General features: G+C 40.0%; 1 protein-coding gene across 1 annotated transcript in view; it reads right to left on the bottom strand.

The window, feature by feature from the left end:
* Positions 1-103: 103 nt before the first annotated feature.
* Positions 104-21,867, bottom strand: part of NEK5 (NIMA related kinase 5) — a gene marked incomplete at its 5' end in the record, with an annotated part of 54,057 nt that continues 32,293 nt past the window's right edge. The window contains 8 exons of the mRNA XM_081308630.1: positions 104-1,014; positions 7,173-7,281; positions 9,766-9,903; positions 11,376-11,501; positions 14,296-14,422; positions 16,678-16,746; positions 16,991-17,071; positions 20,910-21,002. Of these exons, the coding sequence (XP_081164756.1) occupies positions 807-1,014; positions 7,173-7,281; positions 9,766-9,903; positions 11,376-11,501; positions 14,296-14,422; positions 16,678-16,746; positions 16,991-17,071; positions 20,910-21,002 (951 nt within the window). The 3' untranslated portion in view covers positions 104-806. The remainder of the gene's footprint in view (positions 1,015-7,172; positions 7,282-9,765; positions 9,904-11,375; positions 11,502-14,295; positions 14,423-16,677; positions 16,747-16,990; positions 17,072-20,909; positions 21,003-21,867) is intronic.

Here is a 21,867-nt window from a genome sequence, read left to right as displayed (position 1 = left end):
GTTATTTATTCATTCAAGAAACATGTATGTACTAGGCTAAGAATTTTATACAAAAAAGACCATTGTGAGATATAAAGACCATGCCAAGCACAGTGGCACACACCTGTAATCCCAGTGCTCGGGAGGCTGAGACCAGAAGATCACAAGTTTGAGTCCAGCCTCAATTTAGCAAGACCTGTCTCAAAATTTTTTAAAAGGGTTTGGGAATCTAGCTCAGTAGGAGAGCACACACTTGAAGTTTATAACCTGTACACTTAAAACTACTAAAAACTCAATAAAAGTTATTTAGTATATAATTAATATAACATGTCTTTTTCCTCTTGTTCGCTGACAGAAGACCAACATAGCAAGAATTACATTAGAATTACGTTAGAATTTAATTCCCTCTGCCACCTCAATTTCCCTTTGCCAGGTAACAACATATTCACAAATTCCAGAGACGAGGACGTGACGTCTTCTAGAGGAGGGCGTTGAGTTGCATCATTCTGCCTAGCACATACATTATCTCAAATATTTCTTTATAGAAATTTTAAAGTAAAGGTATTAATTAATACAAAGTTCTATTATCTAAATTGAAATAAAAATAAGTGCTTGGGATAACTGGAAAACTCTTAACAAATAAATGAATATTTTTTATTTGCACCCAAACAGATACTACAGTAAATAGATGCTAATTTACTATTTAAGACAAAGGCCATCAGTCCCCAACAGCACAAAAAAGAAAAAAGAAAGAAAAAGTATAGTAATCACACTTGTATATTTTGACTGGCTGCTGATGTTCCTTTGTCTTCATCAATAATGCAAATTCAGTCATTAGTTGGACTAGAAACAGCCTCCAAACCTTCATTTAATTCTTTAGATTTCAGCATGCTAATCCTTTCTCTTTCTCCTGGTTTTTCAACATCCTTAAAGGAACTGGAAACCTCTTCCCTTTTTACTTCTTTGGAAGTAGTGAGTTTTTCTAGGGATTCTACTACTTCGTTTCTCAACTCATCTTCAGACTCTTCAAAATTTCTGAAATAATAAACAGTAAAATAAAACAAATCAACATTGTGTTATAAAAGCACTAATATGAAAACTAGTTTCCCAGGGCTGGGGTTGTGGCTCAGCAGTAGAACGCTTGCCTAGCACATGCAAGGCCCTGGGTTCCATCCTCAGCACCACATAAAAATAAAAATAAAGATTAAGAAAAAAACTAGTTTCCCTTTTCATTGCCTACTCCAAATTGAATAATATGAGTGATATGAAAGTTGCATTTCGCTCAGGTAATAAATTACTTATTGTATCAGTTTGGATTTCCTAAGGGTGACAACCAACCAACATTGGGAGAACCAGTCCTCTGGTGGATTTGCATTCAATAACCATTACTGTATCTATTAGTGTCCACCACAACTATGATGAAGAGGAAAGGAAGAGAAAGAAACAACACAAAATAAAACTTCTGTACATATTAGTTCCTGGTACACATATGCCAGTCCCTGACCTTGGGAACTATCACACACTACATTTCATTTAAATACTAATAGCTTAAGGTAGACATTCTTATCAAATTATAGATAAGAAATTGGGGCTTGGGAGAGGTTGAAAAACATGCATGGGGTTTCAGCATCATTTTATGACACTAGGCTAAGAATTTTATATAAAAAGGCCATCATAGGATATAAAGAGCATAGTCGGTATGGTGGCATACACCTATAAACCCAGTGACTAAGAAGGCTGAGGCAGGAGGATCGCAAGTTCGAGGCCAGCCTCAGCACTTAGCAATACTCCCATCCCAAAATAAATATTTTAAAAGGGCATGGGAATGTAGCTCATTCAGAGGCACCACAGTCACTCACTACATAACAATGTCTCTGTCAATGATGGACTGCATATGCAACAGTGGTCCCACGAGATTAGAGTGGAGCTGAGAAATTCCTATGGCCTCGGAATGACACATATCATGTTACGTGTCTGTGGTGTTGCTGGTGTATATACTTACTACAAAAGGTGTGACACATATAATACTTAATAATGATGATATAAAACTATATATATATGTGATATAATGATATAATAATCTTGTTAATACTTGATACTGACAAGTAACTACGCTACTAGGTTGTGAATTTACTGTATTTTTTATCATATATCATTTAATGTGTTACCCTGTCAGCAGCCTTATATATCTCTTGTTTACTGCATCTCTTGGTGGCATCAAGGGGCCAGGTTGAGTAACCTCAAGTGACCTTCACTGACCTTCACCTCAGGGTTGTGTAACTGCACTTCATCATGTTTGCACAAAGATGAAATCGCCCAACAGCACGTATTTCCCAGAGCTGCCCGTCAGTAAGTGACCAATGACTGTAGTCAGCAGAGCCAGGAATTGAAATTGTGTGGAAGACTGCAACACTAAGGTTTTTAGAAAGGGAAAGAATAGGAGACCAAGAAAATAACCTTGAAGAACGCTAATATTTCAGCAGCAGGTGAAGGAGACAGAGCTGGTAAGAGCCAAGAATAAGAGTAAGGAAGCCAAGGGGAAGCCAGAGGAGATGAGGGTTGAGAAATGATGTCCCGCCTGGGTGATATGGTAACAGACCACCTCTGAGAGCATATTCCAGAACAGTGCCAGGCAGCAGGGGCCAATGTACAATGGACTGAGAAAGCAACGGGACAAGAAGGTGGTGACAATGAGCAGGAAAGAAGGGAAGCAGGACTTGTGTGAATACAGAGAAGTTCCAGAGCTGGGAAACTCTGGTGACTCCACCTATAAACCGCACAGTGTCTTGTGAAGTCTGTATCAGGCACTGTCGCAGGATGAGAGCAGGATGGTCAGGAGTGGGCGTGCAAGGATGAGGGTTCACACTAGTTGTGCCACAGAGAAGGACACTGACCAGGCAAGGGATTGTGAGGCATTGCAAAGGACTCCACTGAAACCAGAGACCACAAATTTAACATGAATCCTTAAATAAGGAGGGATCCATAAATTTGACAGCTCCCACTTATCAAGTTATCATTCTAAGGTATGTGGTTTACAAAAGATTTCCCCTTTGTCTTCGTTCCTTTATAATTTAAAGTGTGGGGGCTGGGGTTGTGGCTCAGTGATAGAGCGCTTGCCTAGCACATGCGAGGCCCTGGGTTCGATCCTCAGCACCACATAAAAGTAAATAAATAAAACAAAGGTATTGTGTCCATGTACAACTAAAAAAAATTTTAAAAATAATTTAAAGTGTGAAGAATCTAGGTATGGGTTTCTTTTCATCATTACTGCTTGGTAATTGTTTTATTTCCCATATCTGATGATTCATGTGCTCAATGATGATGAAAAGTGAGGCTGGGGTATACTCAGTGGTACAGTACTTGCTTAGGATATGTAAGGCCCTGGTTCAATCCCCAGCACTGCAGAAACAAAATCATGTAATCAAATAAAAATTGCAAAAAAGTTCACAGCTATCATTGCTTTAAATATTGCTTTTTGGGGGCTGGGGATGTGGCTCAAGCGGTAGCGCGCTCGCCTGGCATGCGTGCGGCCCAGGTTCAATCCTCAGCACCACATACAAACAAAGATGTTGTGTCCACCGAAAACAAAAATAAATAAATATTTTAAAATAAATAAATAAATAAATATTGCTTTTTCCTCACTCTCTTCTTTGAGAACTCTTTTTTCACATATATTGGACCTTCATGCCTCTTAACATTCTTTCACATTTTTCATAAAATTATAAGTTGTATTTTGTTATAAACTTGCATGTTGACAATGTGTGTGCCGGACTACTACGCAGTGTGCTCTTTGCCTTTGCTTTTCCGCTGAGCTCCACTCACTCCATCATGGAGGTTCATCTCAACTGATGCCTGCAGATCCAGCTCCCTTTAACTGACAGTTACTCCATCTCTGAATGGACCACTGCAGCAGAGCCTGCCATCTATTCCCACTCAAACCTGACCCTACTTGTTGAGGGCCACAGCCCGAGTTGGGATGACGCATGGCATTTTTGCCAGAAGTAGTGGTTGAGAGGTGACTCTAGCAAGCCATTAAGATGATGACTTTTGAGTTCTTGCGGAGTTCCCGTTGAATTCCAGTTGAGTTCCAGTTGAGTTTCAGTTGAGCTCTCGCAGGGATTCCTGAAGAGTTCCCATTGGTTGGGGAAGTGCCGGAGGAGGGACTTCCGGTTGGTGGTTCCTGGAGGAGCCATGTGGAGTTCCCAGGGAGCGTGTGTGGAGTGTACTGGTGGAGTTCAGAAATAAAATTTGTTCCTCTTGAGTGGCTCGTGATTTGTGCCCAGCCAGACTGCGGCACGTACTGGACATAAGCTGCATTGGATCAAATCCATCTGATGCCATTGTCAACCTCTTATTCTGTCTACACCTTGACCTACAGCTGGGCCTACAGCTGCCTTGCTGGGCTCCATAGATGGCAGTGATGTGAGGGACAGAAGAAGGACTCTGTAGAGAGACGAACACTAGACTGAGCCTTGCTGCAGAACCCAGCTGTCCTTGCACATGAGGATGCTGTTGTGTGATAGAGAAATGAGCCTCTTGGCTTTAAGGGAATCCTGGCTCACCAGCTAATACAACTACACTGCATTCCCATTCAGAGGGACATTGCGGTCTCCCTGTCATCTGGCAACTCATGTCCTCCTGCGTATCTCCTTGGGCACATGGTATGAGGAGCTGGAGAATGGATAATGTGGAATCGTGAGTGTTCAGTTTCCAATTCATGTCCTGCACTCACCCCCAGGAAAAGCCAGTCTTTCCCAGCACCTCGAAGCACTTTGTGTGGTCACTCTCACCATGTCTGGGTGTTTTGATGTGAATTCCCCAGGTGCTGATGAGGACTGTCTAGCTTCATGTCTTGCCCTGGGCTCTCCTTCAGTGATCATTCATGGACTTTGCATGGCTTTCCACGGGGTGACTTCTTTGTGTGTATTCTTCATTTTATGGACCTATCCTTTGTTGTTTATTTTGGTTGCAACTTCTCTGAGTTGTGTATCATCAGATGTAAGTCTTCTAATGCAGGCTCTTTATTTCTTTTTTATTTTTTTGTTGGTTCTTTTTAGGTGTATATAATGTGGAGTGTGTTTTGACATATTCATGGAGTTTAACTTATTCTAATTAGGATCCCATTCTTGTGGTTGAACATGATGTGGAGTTACACTGGTTGTGTATTCATATATGAACACAGGAAAGTTATGTCCAATTCATTCTGTCGTTCTTCCTATCCCCCCCTCCCTTCCCTTCATTTGCCTTTGTCTAATCTAGTGAAATTCTATTCTTCCCTCCACTCCCCCTTATTGTGTGTTAGAGAGAACATTCAGTCTTTGGATTTGGGGAATTGGCTTATTTCACTTAGCATGATATTCTCCAGTTCCATCAATTTACCAGCTGATTTTAAGTCCTTTGGGTATATATCAAGGAGTTGGATAAATGGGTCAAATGGTGGTGAGGCTCTTTATTTCTTAAGAGAGAAAAAGAACCATTCCTTTCTTTTGTGGTGGCTCAACTGTTTGTCCTATTGATATTTTTCTTCTTCTCTTTAAAAGTATTTATTTTTCCTATATATATGATTCAAGTTTATTTGGTCCTTTTAGTGATCTAATAGTTTTATATCTTGTTGCTGTAGAAAACTTTTTTCCTCAGACCTGTCTTCTATTTACTAATTCCTTCATTAACTATATCTATTCAGGTATTTGTTTATTTGTTGAATTTTGTTTTTTTTTTTTTTTTTTGGCTTTTTATGCTGCTGGGGATGGAACCTAGGGTCTTCAGATTGCTAGGCAAGCACTCTATCACAGAGCTATAACTTCCCAGCCCCTGGGGCTTAAATTTTAATTTCTACCTATAGAATTTTTTGAATTTCTAGAAGTTCTAGTTAGTTAATTATCAAAATTTTTCCTGTGGTTTGAATGTTTGCATCCCCCTAAAATTCAGAACCCAAACCTCCAATGTGATAGTTTTAAGAGATAGGGCCTTTAAGAAGTGATGAGGTCATGAAGGTAAAGCCCCAATGAATGGGATTAGTGCTTTTATAAAAGAGACCTGGGGCAGCTCGTTGACCTCCACCATGTGAGGGCACAACTAAAAGGTGTTATCTATGATCCCCAAAGCCAGCCCCGACCAGATATCGAATCTGCTGAATGCCTCATCTTGGATTTACTGACACCTAGGACAGTAAGTAAGTATCTGTATTTGTAAGTTACCTGGTCCAAGGTATTTTGTTATAGCAGTCCAGACAAGGCAATTTTCCTGTTCTTCATTGAGGGATTGTGTTTTTTTTTTCTCTTGTTTCTTTTGTTGTTGGTAATGGTGGTGCAGGGGATTGAATCCCAGGTTCTTGTGCATGCTAAGCAGGCACTCTACCACTGAGCTACATCTCCAGCCTCCTAATTATTTTAATTGAATGATTTTAAATGTTTAGTATTAAAATCTTCATAGGATAATTATATTATCTGAATTTTTTATGGTCTTAATCAACTTGTGTTACTATTTTCTCTAGCAGATTCCAAGTTTCTGCTTTGTTGGTTGAGAAAGGGTTTTGTGATACCGCCCCCAGGCTGGCCTTGAACTGCTGGGTTCAAGGAATCTTCCCACCTCAGCTTCCCAAGTAGCTGGGGCTACAGGCCTGTGCTACTGTGCTAGATTCTATTTTTAAATTTTAAATTGTGAGTTCGTCTTCAGCAGAGCTTTGGTAGAAAAAAAAATACAATGTTTATAACGCCAGAGTGGTTTTTGTTTTTGTTGTACCAGGGATTGAGCTCAGGGCCTCACACATTCTAGGTAAGTACTCTACCGCTAAACTACATCCCCAGTCCTTTTTGTTTTTTATTTTGAGACAGGGTTTGGCTAAAATACTCAGGCTAGTCTCAAACTTGCAATCCTCCTGCCTCAGCTTTCTGAGGACCTGGTCTGTACCACTGTACCCAGCTCTAGAGTGTTTTATATTTACTTCTTTTAGAGATACCAGGAGTATTACTATTCCTTAATGTCAGTTTTAATGTTAGTTTCTCAAGATTTTTTTTTCCTACTAAGGATTGAACTCAGAACCTCACTCATGCTAGACAGGCATTCTACCACTGAGCTATATTTCCAGCCCCAATTTTAGTCTCTCAATGAAAATGTCTCCCAACCATCCAAGCATTGTGATTCAAACTCCAAACCCGAGTGAAGTCAAATCCATGGTTGTATGGCCTACTTACGTATCATCATCAGAGCCTGGTTCCAGTTGTTCTTCATCTACTTCAATGCCAGAGGACATTCCCACCTTCCCCTCTTCTTCTTTAGGAAGCCATTGTTTTAATGTTCCTTCTGTTAACGAAATGACAGCAAAATTAAAGCAGCTCAGCCTATACACTTGATGAGCAATATACAACAAAAATCCTACAGTTGTACATTGAACCATGAACCTTTAATCATCTCCATTTAAACAGAATAAGAGCCAGGCGCAGTGGCACACACCTGTCATCCCAGTTACTCAGGGGACTGGGCAGAAGGACCACAAGCTCAAGGCCAGCTTGACAACTTAGTGAGACCCTGTCTCAAAAAAAGAGAGAGAAAAAAGAAGAGCTAAGGGGCTGTGTAGATCTCTCTGTCCCCTACCATGACAAGTATATGGAAAGATGTTCCATATCATTTATCATCAGGGAAATTAAAATCAAAACCACAGTGAAATATTACCTCATCTCCATTTGGATGACCCCATTAAAAAGCAGAAATGAACATGTGTCTGTGAGGATGTGGAAATATTGGAACTTTTGTGCTCTGTTAGTGGCATTGTAAAATGATGCAGCTGCTATGGGAAACAGTCAAAAGCCTAAAAATAGAACTACCACATGATCCAGCTCTCCTACTTTGGGTGTAATATCATTGGGGCTAAGAGAATCAGACCCCTTCAATATGGTAATTTGCTTTGGTTTTTTTTTTTTTTGGGGGGGGGGAATGCTACTCGTTTGACTTACAGGAAAAACTTGCCCATCCAGGTACAGGAGGGGACTCTGAAATTCCCTTTTATACCTTAAGAGCAGACTATGGCGGGGAACACAAATGTCGTCCTCTCTATCTGAAATCCCACTGAAATCCCTTTGGTTTTCATAAGACCTCCCCCACACACCTTTTTCCCCCTTTTTTCTCTCTAGCTTTCATATATGAAAGAAAACACACGACCCTTGATTTTCTGAGTTTGGCTTGGTTTGCTTAACATAATGTTCTCAAGTTCCATCCATTTTCCTGAAAATTACATAATTTCATTTTTTATGGCTGAATAAAATCTCTATTTTGTTTTATTTTTTGTTTGTTTATTTTTGCAGTACTGAGGACTGAACCCAGGGCCTTGCATATGCTAGATAAGCACTCTCCCAGTGAACTGCATCCCCAGCCCGTAAAACCACTATTTTAAAATCTATAATTGAGCTGTAATCCCAGCAGCTCAGGAGGTGAGGCAGGAGGATTGCGAGTTCAAAGCCAACCTCAGCAATTTCATGAGTCCCTAAGCAACTCAGAGAGACCCTGTCTCTAAATAAATTTTTTTTTAAAAAGCTATAATTTATTACATTTAGGTAACTTTCTAGACATTTTACATGCATTATCTCATTTAATATTTAAAACAATCCATTGAAGTTGACATTTCCATAACTCTGATTTTACAAATGAGGAAATGAAAGATAAGACTGGTTATCTTATTGGCAGCAGGAGAGCCAGAAGTTATTCCCATTCTGTCTAAGTACAGTGTCCACTCGTAACAATTATTCAGTACTGCTTGCCAATATACTGCAAACAGGCTGAAGGTAAGCTCAGTGGTGTGTCTCAGTGTGTCTCAGCATTTGCAAGGTCCTGGGTTTGATCCCCCACACCAACAAGATTCTCTTGCAAGGAGTAAAACCCATGAAAAATAACTTTTATGGTATTATAAAAGTAAATGTATGTAGTTAAAAATTAAGTGCATACCAGGCTCTCCTTCACTGACAGAAAATGAGCTACTATTTCTCTTTCATTCACACTCAATATCCTTTAAATTTTTTTTTAATTTTTTTTTTTAGTTATATATGGACACAGTGCCTTTATTTACTTATTTATTTTATGTGGTACTGAGAATCAAGCTCAGTGCCTCACATGTGCTAAGCAAGTGCTCTACCACTGACCCACAACCCCAGTACCTCTAAAATTTTACAAAAGGAATTTATACCATCATCGTATAAAAATCATAAAACAGTCAAAGGCTACAAGTATAGGTAATGATATTTATGTATTGATGGAGAAGAAATGGCTTAGTAATAAATCTAAAAAGCAATTAAATAATAAGCCTTTTAAGCAGGAAGATCATATAAACCCAGAAGTTTGAAGCCAGTCTGGGCACCATGTAAGACTCCAGATCAAAAAAAAAAAAAAAAAAAAAAAAAGAGCAAAATCTTGCTAAAAATTGAAGACAAAACAAAACAAACTACATCCAGAAGAATTTTATTGCCAAAGGATAGTCATGAGTCCCCCTGCAAAACAGTCAGACATAAACTGTCTCTCTCAGGTAAAGCTAAGCAATACTAGATCATCAGCTTCAGAGCTGCTGGCACTTGGCATCAGCTGTCAGCTGGTTATGTTAAAGAAAATGATGCCACTGTCCTTGGAAGTTCATGTCATTTGTTAATAGTATTTGGGATTCGCTTAGACAAAACAAATTGGCTCCTAAAAAGGATGGATCTCCTCTCCAGGTTGAAGGAATCGTTATCCACTTTCTGCACCTACAAATCTTTGACAAAATTTCTCAGGGAACTGTTATTTAGTTAAAAATTAAGTGCATACCAGGCTCTCCTTCACTGGCAGAAAATGAGCTGCTTGTAAGAGGTGCTGCTGCCAAAGCATCCATTAAAGTCCCTGGTGCTTCCTGCTGCCACTGCTTCCTATTTTCTGAAACAGCTTCAGTCACAATAACTTGGCCATCTAAAGAGGAAACCATTATTAAAAATAAAAATGCTTTTTATTTGAGTTTTTATGAAGTCACAGAATATTAGAACCTTAGATTAATTTAACCCCTTATTTTTTTAAATAAAAAACCTATAGAAAACATAGCTGATGGGTAGAAGAGTCTTTTTAGTGGGGGGTTGTAAACTGTCTTTTTGTTGTGATAAAAATTCTAATCTAGCCGGGCATGGTGGCGCATGCCTATAATCCCAGCAGCTCAGGAGGCTGAGACTAGAGGATCGTGAGTTCAAAGCCAGCCTCAACAATGCTGAGGCACTAAGCAACTCAGTGAGACCCTGTCTCTAAATAAAATGCAAAATAGGGCTGGGGATGTGGCTCAGTAGTCGAGTGCCCTTGAGTTCAATCCCTGGTACAAAAAAAAAAATCTATTTGCTTATTTTAAGTTGTACTTTCAATGTCTTGTTAGATCAGCTGTCTTATCAAATAGTCAATAGTCAATTCACTTACATTTACTTCAGTGGATATACACTCATCCCTTGGTACCCAAGAGGGATTGGTTTTAGGCCCCAAGGTTATAAAAATCTGCAGAGTTCAAGTGCCTTATATAACGGTACAGTATTTGCACAGGACCTATGCAAATCCTCCCATATACTTTAAATCATCTCTAGATGACTTAAAATACCTAATATGATATAAATAGTTGTTATACTTTATTGTTTAGGGAATAATGACAAGAAAAATAGTTTGTACATGTTCAGTATAGATGCAGAATTTTTTCTGAATAGTTTTCTTCTGAGGTTAGTTGAATCTGAGGACATAGAAAGCTAACTATACTTACATATTTCAATTTACAGCACAGTTTAAATTTTAGGTCTCTCTCAGTGCCATGTAATCAAGAGGAACACAGGAAATAAGTAATAAAAATCTTTACTGCCTACGAAGATAACTCCCAGCGGTTGCTGTGAACCTCTTCTAAGTAAAGGCTACATCAGAACCTCAAAAATGAATGCAGGAATTGGGCTGAAAATATCATTAAGTCCAAAACATTCCACACATGTAAGTAGCACATTGGTTTACAAAGAAATTTTATGTGCATCTCTGCACTGTGAACTCTCTAAATCTCCTAGGAAAATTTACCTAACAATTTTATTGGTGAAAAAAATGACCTGCCATAGAATTACAAGTAAATGATTAGAGAGTAAATCAAGTCTACTGCCTTCCTCGGACCTTCTCTCTCTCTTCAAGGATCTTTCCTCCTTTACTGTGCCTGGTTAGGGTGTCCAATTTTCTAGGATAATTATCAGGCAAATTTCTCTGGGGATGGAGGAGAAACCAAAACAATGTCCTTGCAAAGTGTTTAGTACAAAATCTAAAGGGCTTGTAGTGAGAACTAGAAACTATTCCAACAGGATGAGCATGAGCCACACAGTGGTTTGGGGCCCCTGGTCTTCCCTTGCTATCAGTCAACTGGTGCTTTTCCAGAGACTCACCATCAGGCACAGTGGAGCACGTGGAGGTGACATCAGCAGCTGCCATCATTTGTATCAGAGTCTGAGGCACTCTGGTATCCCACTGCCTCCTGTTTTCTGTGGCAGCGACATGCAGAGTGAAAAACTCTGGGTATAAAAAAATAATTCATTAGTTCAAAAGCAACCAAAATGTGACTAATTGCACCTAACAGTTCTTAGGTAGCTGAGCCAGTATCCATCAGCTGGTATGTGCAAAACCAGGACTGGAAATTACAAACATATTTAAATATTCTTTTGCTTTTATTGTTTTTGCTATTATTATTGGTGTGTGATAATGGGAAGTGAACCCAGGGGTACTCTACCACTGCGCAACATGCCCCACCTTTTTTTTTTAAAAGAGAGAGTGAGAGAGGAGAGAGAGAGAGAGAATTTTTTTTTTAATATTTTTTTTTTTAAAGAGAGAGTGAGAGAGGAGAGAGAGAGAGAGAAGAGAATTTTTAATATTTATTTTTAGTTCTCGGCGGACACAACATCTTTGTTGGTATGTGGTGCTGAGGATCGAACCCCGGCCGCACGCATGCCAGGCGAGAGCGCTACCGCTTGAGCCACATCCCCAGCCCCATGCCCCACCTTTTTATTTCATATTTTGAGACAGGGTCTAAGTTGCCAGATTGATCTTGAACTTGTGACCCTTCTGCCTCAGCATCCCAAGTAGATACCTCTCTGCGCTCTTTTATTATTACTGTTTGACTGACTGGCCAATTTAATTAAGTGCTAATAAAATATTAGTGGCACAAATGGACAAATTCATTGAGTCATGTATGAAAACTCTTTAATCAGTTTCAACAGAACACAATCTGTTCCATTTTAATTTAAAAAATAACTTGTATTTTCTTATTACCATGTTTTCACTATAATAAAACTAAAAATCATATAAAAAATAAATAAAAATCTGTTGAGAGCCACAGCCGAACGGGCCCCAGCAAACTTCCAGCTGCCAGCTGATGATTGGCTCACAGCGGCCCCAGCAAACTTCTAGCTGCCAACTGATTGGCTCCTCTGCAGTGATGCTCATTGGGCTGTTTCCCGCCCTTTCAGACCACGGAGCTGCTCATTGGGGGACTTTTTTCGCTCCGCCCACGTGACCCAGCCAATCAGCCTCAAGAGCAGGAGGAGTGGGGGGGGGGGGTTGAGAGGCTTGTGGGAAGCCAGTGGTGGCAGTTGGGCTGAGGGAATTCCTGAAGAGCTCGTGTGGTGTGGCGTGTGTGTTCAAAAAATAAAGTTCATTTCTGCTTGATAAGTGGCTCCTGAATTGTGCCCAACCAGACTGTGGCAAAAATCCACCCATAATCTCACCATCCAAAAGCTATTAAAATTTTATAACATTTTTGTTTTGCTTTAAAACAAACATTGGGCTGGGTGTGGTGGCGTATATCTGTAATCACAGCAACTCAGGAGGCTGAGGTAGGAGGACTGCAAGTTCAAGGCCAGCCTTAGCAACTTAGTGAGGTTCAACATAAAACTGAAAAGGAATGGGGTGTAGCTCAGTGGTAGAGCAGCCCTGGGTTCAATCCCCAGTACCAGGGGCAAAAATGGTCTCCACGTGACATTTGCTCTCATAACTTGCTTTTTTTTTTTTTTAGTCAGCTACATATCTTTTTCAGGTTATTAAATATTCTTCTATACAACCATTTTAAAGCAAACATAGTAGTCTGTCTCATAAATAGGTTATAATTTAATTCTTTTTTGCTGGACTTTTAGGACATTAGCAAGTTTTCACTGTTTAAATAATGTTATAATGACTTTATTTACAGCTAAATTTTGATGGACATTTATGATTATTTACTCTAAATAAATGATTGAAAATAATAATTCTAAGGTCTAGCGTTGTCTTCTTACCAAAGCTTTTTGTTATTAAAGTCAACTCTATTACTAATTTATTCTGTGATTTTTCCTATGAGTTTTGAATAGCTACTTCTTCCTTATCATAAAAACTGACCTATTTTCTTTTACTTCATTTTCTAAATGTAACATTTTCACACATACACTGATTTTTTAAAAATTTATTTCATTATACTACATCAGGTCTGGTTTCACAGTTTTTCCTAAATTGTTAACAAGTTGGTCTAGAAGCATTTATTTAAATAATCCTTTGTCTTTCCATTGACTTGGGTTGCTGGCATGCACTATATTATGTATGAGACATACTGAGGTTTGTTTCTAAACTCTCACTTCTCCCTGATGCCACTATCACACTGTTTGAATGAGTATAACATATATTTTGATACTTGAAAAGGTAAGTTTTCCTTCACTGCTCTTATTTCTCACAATATTTTGGCTAATTACAAATCTCTGCAATCTTCTGCCAAGATCTTCTCACATCAGGAAAAAAAAATTCTATTGTGATTTTTATTGAAATTGCCATAAATATATTGAGGAAGCATACTTCCAATCTATAGCACCGCTAATTCTCTCCATTAGTCAAGTGGTCTTTACTTGACTAAAATCTTATAGTTTTCTTTGAATGCCCTGCACAACTGTTACAAAGTTTACTCCTGAGTGAACACACACACACACACAATTTGCTGTTGTTACTGTGAGATCTGAAGACCAACTGGGGGAAATAGTCACAATACAGATTATAGGAAAAGTTTGATTTAAATGAATCTTATAAAGAAAAAAACAAATGTGCTATTTTCAATAGAAAATAAGGCTGTGAGCTTTTCCAGCAGGTAAAGAAAAAGATTGGTAAGTTGGAGCTCCTAGGAGAGGCTGAGGCTGTAGAGAGAACTAGTGAAATCCTCAAAGTGTGGAGCAGGAGAAGAGGGCGGAGTCTGGGGGTATGCAAAACAAGAACCAGGGGGAAGCCGGGCAGACAGAGTTCAAGATAGATTGCTGATGAACAGGCTCCGTCTATCCATAGAGTTCCAAGAACACGTACCTGCTTCTGGGCCACAGAGTTCTTCAAAGGCTTTGTCTGTGTAATCTTCGTGCTCCTTTATACTTTTATGTTCCTTAAACTTCATCCCGTCCTCAAAGGTCAAAGTTTCATTTAGTATGTCCGTTGCCTAAAGCATTTCCACAGTATTTCATGAGAAATAAGCCATGTTGGGGGGAGGATGTCAAAATTGTTGTGTTCCCAATAATATTCAAAAGCAAGACAAACAAATCTATAGAGTTTTAAAAGCTGAACTATAGCCAGGCTCTGTGTTGCAGGCCTGTAATCAGAGTTACTCTGGAGGCTGAGGCAGGAGGATCACAAGTTTGAGGCCAGCCAAGGCAACTTAGTGAGACCAAGTCTCAAAATAAAGAAATAAAAAGGGCTGGGGATGTAGCTTGTAGCTAGCTCAGTGACAGAGCACTCCTGGGTTCAATCCCTAGTATCACACACACACACAATGGAATTATAGTGATTGAAATAGAAACAGCCATGTTTTCATTTCTCCTTCTCAATAGTAATGAGCACTTAATTTTATCTGGACTTTGAAAAGTCTTCAATATTATTCTACTTCAGTTCCATCCCACTACATCCTCAGGTCCTGCTGTCAGTCTATAGCACAACAGTCTTTTATTTGAGACAGGGGGTCTCACTATGTTATCGAGGCTGGTCTCAAACTTCTGGACCTCAGAAGTGATCCTTCTGCATCAGCCTCTGGAGTAGCACAAATCAGACCCAACTTCACAGCATTCTCAACTATGTCCCTAAAACTGCTCCTCATACACCACAATCAATACTAAAATGATCAATTTTGTTTAAAGCACATTGATGCATAGAATAAGAGAGGATGAACACCCTGGCAGCTAGTGCTTTGGGAGTCCATTCTTTCTTTCTAGCAAGCTGATCTCAGCACCTCCAGTAACAGAAGCCCTGTGGAGGTGCCACTCCCCAGACCTGCTCTGCTCTGATCCCACAGCTCTGGGGCACCTGGAGACCTAATGGATGAACAGAAGTAGGAACTAATTATCACCATTGTAGTGAAGTCTTTATGTAGCAAAATGCTTGTAAAAATATGAAATGATGACATACAAAAGCTTTTGGTGTCTTGTGGAGGGTTTGGTTTGGGGGTTGAACCCAGGGCTCAGCATGCTAAACACACATTCTACCACTGAGCTACCCCTCCAGCTCCATAAAGTTTTAAGATAATAAAGAACATGAAGAACTGGGGAGGTAGTTCAGTGGTAGAGTGCTTGTCTGCATGCCATGTGCAGGGCCCTGGATTTTATCCACAGACACACACAGATACACACACACACACACACACACACACTGAAAAAAAATGAGTATCAGATATGATTATTCATACTTAAATTTTGGTAATCTAAATGGTGAATTTAGAGAAGGTAAAATGGAACAACAATCAGTTAATTTTGACATTTGTTAGCAGGTATGATAAAAAAATGAGGTAAACAAGATGGACTGGGGCTGCAGCTCAGGGGTAGAGTGCCTGCCTTGCACAGGAGGTACTAGGTGCGATCCTCGGCACCACATAAAAATAAATAAATAAAGAGATTGTGCCCATCTACAACTAGAAAAAAAATATTTTTTAAAAGAAGATGTTGAGGGGGGGGGAAGGGGAGAGAATTGAACAACAGCAGAGGAGGTAGAGAGGGAAGATGGGAGGGGAGGGGAGGGGAGGGGGGATAGTAGGGGATAGGAAAGGTAGCAGAATACAACAGTCACTAATATGCCATTATGTAATAATGTGAGTATGTAACAGTTGTGATTCTGCAATCTGTATTTGGGGTAAAAATGGGAGTTCAAAACCCAATTGAGTCAAATGTATGAAAGATGATATATCATGAGTTCTGTAATGTTTTGAACAATCAATAAAAAAAAGATGTTGAAATCAAGTAATAAAATGAGATTTGGATTTACTAAACATGTGCCTTTACTTCTGTGGCAAGGAGAGACCAAATGCATAATTGAGATTTACCCAGAGATATGTACAAAGCTGTATCAGTAACTAATTAAGACCGAAAATGAATGTGCCCAGGGTACCTGCCCAAGTTTTTTTAGGTCAGTATATTTGTTGTCAACTATGTATCCTGTCTTCTATTTTAATTTGGCAATAATAAAAACATAATAATGTGAGGAAAATAGGTTCTTCATAAAATAAAAATAATTTTAAACATAATAATTTACCTAAGTAAATAACCTCTATTTAAGAAAAAGAAGAAGAAGGATAAAAAGTATTTGGAAGACTCATTTGAATACTAGAGATCCTTTTAGGAATATTTAAGCAATTTTTCCCTACAGCCTGTGAAACAACTTCAAGAAACTTAAGACACACTCATTTTCTCATGTGTGTACTTAATAACATACCTTTTCCTCTTGGAGGGGGTTTTCATCAGAAATACATTTGTCTAAATTAATTTCAAACTTCACTCCTCTCTACAAGAAAACAAGGGGGAAAATCCTTTAATTTAGCAATTCTTTAAAAGCCTTAATATAACAACTCCCTAGATCAATTTATTTTAAAATTACATATACTTAAAACCATTAGTCTAACATCACAAAGTAGGGCTATTCCATAAAATAACAAGAGGTGTGCAGAATCACATAGGTGACCCAGACTGCAGGTGTGGACCCCCAGCCAGCTTCTCACAGGGAGCCAAAAGACAAAAATGTGGATTACCTTAGCTTTATATTTCTGTTCTGGAATTTTGCTTTCCTTTATGTTCTGAAGCCTCATTTGTTTCAAGTCTCTTTCAGTGTCCTGAAAGTTTTTTTTTTTTTAAAGATAGAGTGAGAAAGAGAGAGAGAGAATTTTTTTACTATTTATTTTTTAGTTCTCGGCGGACACAACATCTTTGTTGGTATGTGGTGCTGAGGATCGAACCCGGGCCGCACGCATGCCAGGCGAGCGCGCTACCGCCTGAGCCACATCCCCAGCCCCTGTCCTGAAAGTTTAGAGGAAAAAAATGATTCTGTCACTTAATATTGAACAATAATATTTTCACAACCTCAGAATTCACAGCCTTGTATGTTTACATGATTTTATATCTAGATTGAATCTGATGATAGATTTTAGAATACAAACATGCCTTTGTAAAGGAAAATTAATATCAAAAACCAAAGCAGAATGTCAATCAACAAACACTCAGACATTAAACACCGACATTTCAATGGGTAAAAATTCTATAATGTGACAAAGCTCATCCCGCAGTGCAGTCTAATCCAATCAGGTCCAATTTAACAACATAAATATGCTGATTGGGGTATAGCTCAGTGGAAGAGTGCTCGCCTAGTGTGCACAAGACCCTGGGCTCAATCCCCAGCACCAAAGAAAAAAATAATAACTTTTTTTTTCAGTGCTATGGATCAGATCCAGGGATTTGCACATGCTAGGTAAACAGTCTATGGTCCAGACGCCTAGGCAATGATTAGCAGAGTGAAGATAGCTGCGAGGGCCCTTGCTGACATGGAGCAGAACAGTTAATAAATGAGTTGACAAATTAACAACATAATTTCAGAAGTACTATAAAAGAAAGTGAAATAGGGTAATAGAATAGAAATGAGTAGGGGAGGAGAATAATATGGGAGAAGCTATTTGGCATTTGATTTAAGGTATAGAGTGATATTGGGCGTCAGTATAGGAAGTAGACGTCTGGCTGGGGAAAGCATTGGGGATAGTGGGGTAAAAGCCCCAAAGCAGGTTTGTAACCTCTCAGATCTCTTCTAACTCCAGAATGGAGCTCTTGGTCACCTCACACACCCAAGAAGTGGTATTGCATTCTGCTTGTAGTCAGGACACAGTACCAGGCACCAGAGTCACTCCCCAACTGAAACAACCCCAAAGCCACATCAAGTACAGAAGCAATAATGGTTTTAACACATTAGACAGCCAGAATGATAAATGAGGATACTTGAGAAATGGGATGTGATGAGCCCTCCAACTGTCCCTACCCAGGGGCACTTTACCACGGAGCTACATTCTCAGCCCTTTTTAGCTTTTATTTTGAAACAGAGTCTCACTAAATTGCTAAGATGGGCATGGAACTTTTGATCTTCCTGCCTCAGCCTCCTGAGCCTTGAGGATTACAGACCTGAGCCGCCACACCCAGCCCCCCCTGCCCCCCCCCCCACTAAGTCTCCAGAGAGTTTGCAGGGCTTGGTGGAGGGATGCTGAGACTGGCAGACTCCCTGCCGTGAGGAGACAAAGCTGTGAACTTGGAGATCTTAAGGCTCTAGAGTCTGAAAGGTAGAGTCCCAGAGAGGAGGGAGCTGTGCCAAAAGAGAACTGGAGCTCTCCTACAGCCTGTGGGAATGTATCAGTTCAACCACTTTGCAAACCCATTTGGCAGTGTCTTAAAATGTTAAACATACCAGTCAGATGTGGTGGTGCCTATCTGTAGTTCTAGCTGCTCAGGAGGTTGAGACAGGAAGACTGAGAGTTTGAGATCTGCCTAGGCAACACAACAAGAGTCTATTTCTTATTTTTTAAAAGAGGGGTGTCTGGGGGTATAATTTGGTGGTAGGACACTTGCTTTGCATGTGTGAAGCCCTGGGCTCCATCCCCAACACTGGGGGGAAAAGAAAAGTTAAATATAAATCTGTTATATAATCCAGTCACTCCTGTGCACTCTATTTATCCAAAAGAAAGAAAAGAAACATATGTTCACACAAAAACTTATATGTTTATTTGTAATAAGCTGGAAACAACCCAAATATCCATCTATAGCTGAATGGATAAACAGATTTTGATACAGTCACTTGATGGAATATACTCAGCAATAAAGAGGAATGATACTATTGATAGGGGACAGACAAATGTGAATGGTGGGAACAGGAGGTTAAGGGAATAATTCTATAAAATGGGCCACTGTGCTGACCCCCACATGTTTTCTTTTCTAGGAAGCAATTTACCTGCAGCCCTGCCTGGCCTAAGTGGACAGGATATGTCACATTCCTCAGCAAACTACCTGTTATCTGCAAGAGAAACGCAGGCCCAAAATAATGTCGATAAAAGGAATCCAAGTTACCCTGAAGGGAGAGACTTTTGTGACCCTTTTTGCAGACCAGATCCCGAAACTTTGGGAGATAAGGATAATTCCTCCTAACCATAAAATCTGTAAGAATTCTTACAGATTGGTTAACAATCCAAATGATAATGTGTAAGCAAGGGCCAAAATGACATAGAGTTGTCACAGCAGTGGGGACTTGAAAGTCTGATATCATCCTGCAGTCAGTCAAAAGTGGACCTGGATAGGACTCTCTGGAAACTTCTCTGATTCCCCTATGAAACTGGAGTGCAGGAGAGGCACAGTCTCCCTCTCCTCTGAGAAGACCCACTCCCTCCCAAGAGTGTCCCCTTTCCCCTTTTCCATCCCTTCTAATAAACTGATTGCTCATTACTATGAGTGGCACATCTAAAATTTTTCTGACGTAAGAATTGAGGTTTTTAAGAGGGGTCTTTGTGCTGCCTCAGTTTCCTGGAAGACCTCAGCCTGTAACACTATTAATATCAAAACATGGATAAATCTCAACATTTATTATGTCAAATGAAGCCAGACATAAGAAAGCAAGTATAGTATGGTCCTATTTATAGGCTGTAAACTAACCCAGAAAGTACAAAGTAAACCAGTGACAAACAGCAGATCTGATGTGAGAGGAACAGCAGCATGAAACTGGAGAAAGAAACTGACAAAGAGAGCTCTGAGTTTTTAAAAGGCCCCCACAAGATTCTGTTGCACAGTGAGAGATAAGAACCACCAGGCTAGAGCAACCTTGCAGAGAAGTTCATTGGTATGGTTTAGATATGAGGTGTCCCCAAAATCTCATGTGTGAGACAATGCAAGAATGTTCAGAGGAGCCAGGCATGAGAGCACACGCCTGTAATTCCAGCAACTTGGGAGGCTAAAGAAGAGGACCACAAGTTCAAGGCCACCCTTAATAACTTAGGGAGGCCCTAAGCAACTTAAAAAAAAATTAGAAAAGGCAGGGGCTGGGGTTGTGGCTCAAGTGGTAGCGTGCTCCCCTGGCATGCGTGCGGCCCGGGTTCGATCCTCAGCACCACATACCAACAAAGATGTTGTGTCTGCCAAAAAACTTAAAAAAAATATTTTAAAAAATATCTCTGTCTCTCTCTCTCTCTAAAAAAAAAAAGAAAAGAAAAGAAAAGAAAAGGCTGGGGATGTGGTCTAGTGGTTAAATGCCCCTGGGTTTCAATCCCTGGGTCCAAAAAGAGAATGTTCAGAGGTGAAATGACTAGATTATGAGAGCTGTAACCTAAAGGTGGATTAAACCACTGATAATGGATTAAGTGTGTGGTAGGCAGGTAGGATGTGGCTAGAGGAAGTAGGTCAATGGGTTTATATTTTGTCTCTGGTGACCAGAGCTCTCTCTCTCTTCTCTTAGCCACACCCTTCCTCCAAGATGTTCTGCCTCACCTCGGGCCCAGAGCCATGGAGTTGGCCAAGCATGAACTGAACCTTTCTGAAAGTGTGAGCCAAAATAAACCTTTCCTCCTCTAAAATTGTTCTTCTCAAGTCCTTTGGTCATGGCAACAAAAATACTGACTAAAACACATGTATATCTAGCAACAGGGGTCCTACCTGCACAGATGCTTCCTCCTCAGGTGCTTCTTGGTGGATGGGCAAGCCACTCTTCTTCACCAAATAGGTGTGATGACTGATTTTTGAGTTCTCCTTAACACAAAGTGTACACAGTCAACAAGAATGATTCTGCATGAATGCTGAAGGCAACTTCCTAACCCTCCACCATGGTCTGAGTAGGTCTAGTGAGAGACACATCCCTGCTGACAGAGAGACTGGATAAAGCCTTTGTGTGTGTGTGTGTGTGTGTGTGTGTGTGTGTGTGTGTGTGTGTGTGTTTTGGTGCTGGGGATTGAACCAGAGCCTCATGCATGCTAGGAAAGCACTCTACCACTGAGCTACACCCCAGGCTAGAGCCTTATAATTCCTTTTCCCTGTGGCTGCTTCCAGCATTTCTTAAATTCTTTCATAATCTTTCTAGAAATGTCTGCTACCCAGTGCTTGCCTAGGATGCCTGGAGTTCTGGTTTCAATCCCCAGGACCACCAAAACAAAAATGTCTGCTACCCATCTTTCTTGGACTCAGGTTTCCTATCACAGACCTGCCTTAAATATAAGGTTGATACCAGCACAAGGCTCCCCATCATGAACAAAACCTCTGCTCTGGAGAGAACCATCCCAAGCTGCCCTTCCAGCACATCCTGTTGGAATCTTTGCATGGTTCTTCCAAAGCTTTCTCCTTAGCTCGGCCTCTAAATTCAACTCTTCTTCTCAGACTAGCTTAGTCCCACCCCCTTCCTCCATAAAAAATGTTCCTCTTACTCAGCCTTCTTATCTTTGCTCCTGAGTACACAGCTTAACTATTGTCAGTCTTACTTGTTCTATCGTTGTTTCATATATTGTCTTATCTTTCCGACTATTTATGAGTAGAACTACATCTGCTAGAAAGAACAAAGGTATCAGAGTCAGATTTAAGTATGTATGTATATATGTTCTGGGGATCAAACCCAGGGCCTCAT

Source organism: Spermophilus citellus (genome assembly GCF_964194105.1).
Source record: "Spermophilus citellus genome assembly, chromosome: 1".
NCBI classification, from domain to species: Eukaryota; Metazoa; Chordata; class Mammalia; order Rodentia; family Sciuridae; genus Spermophilus; species Spermophilus citellus.
Note: the sequence above shows the minus strand (reverse complement) of the source record. Positions and strands in the feature narration are given on the sequence as shown.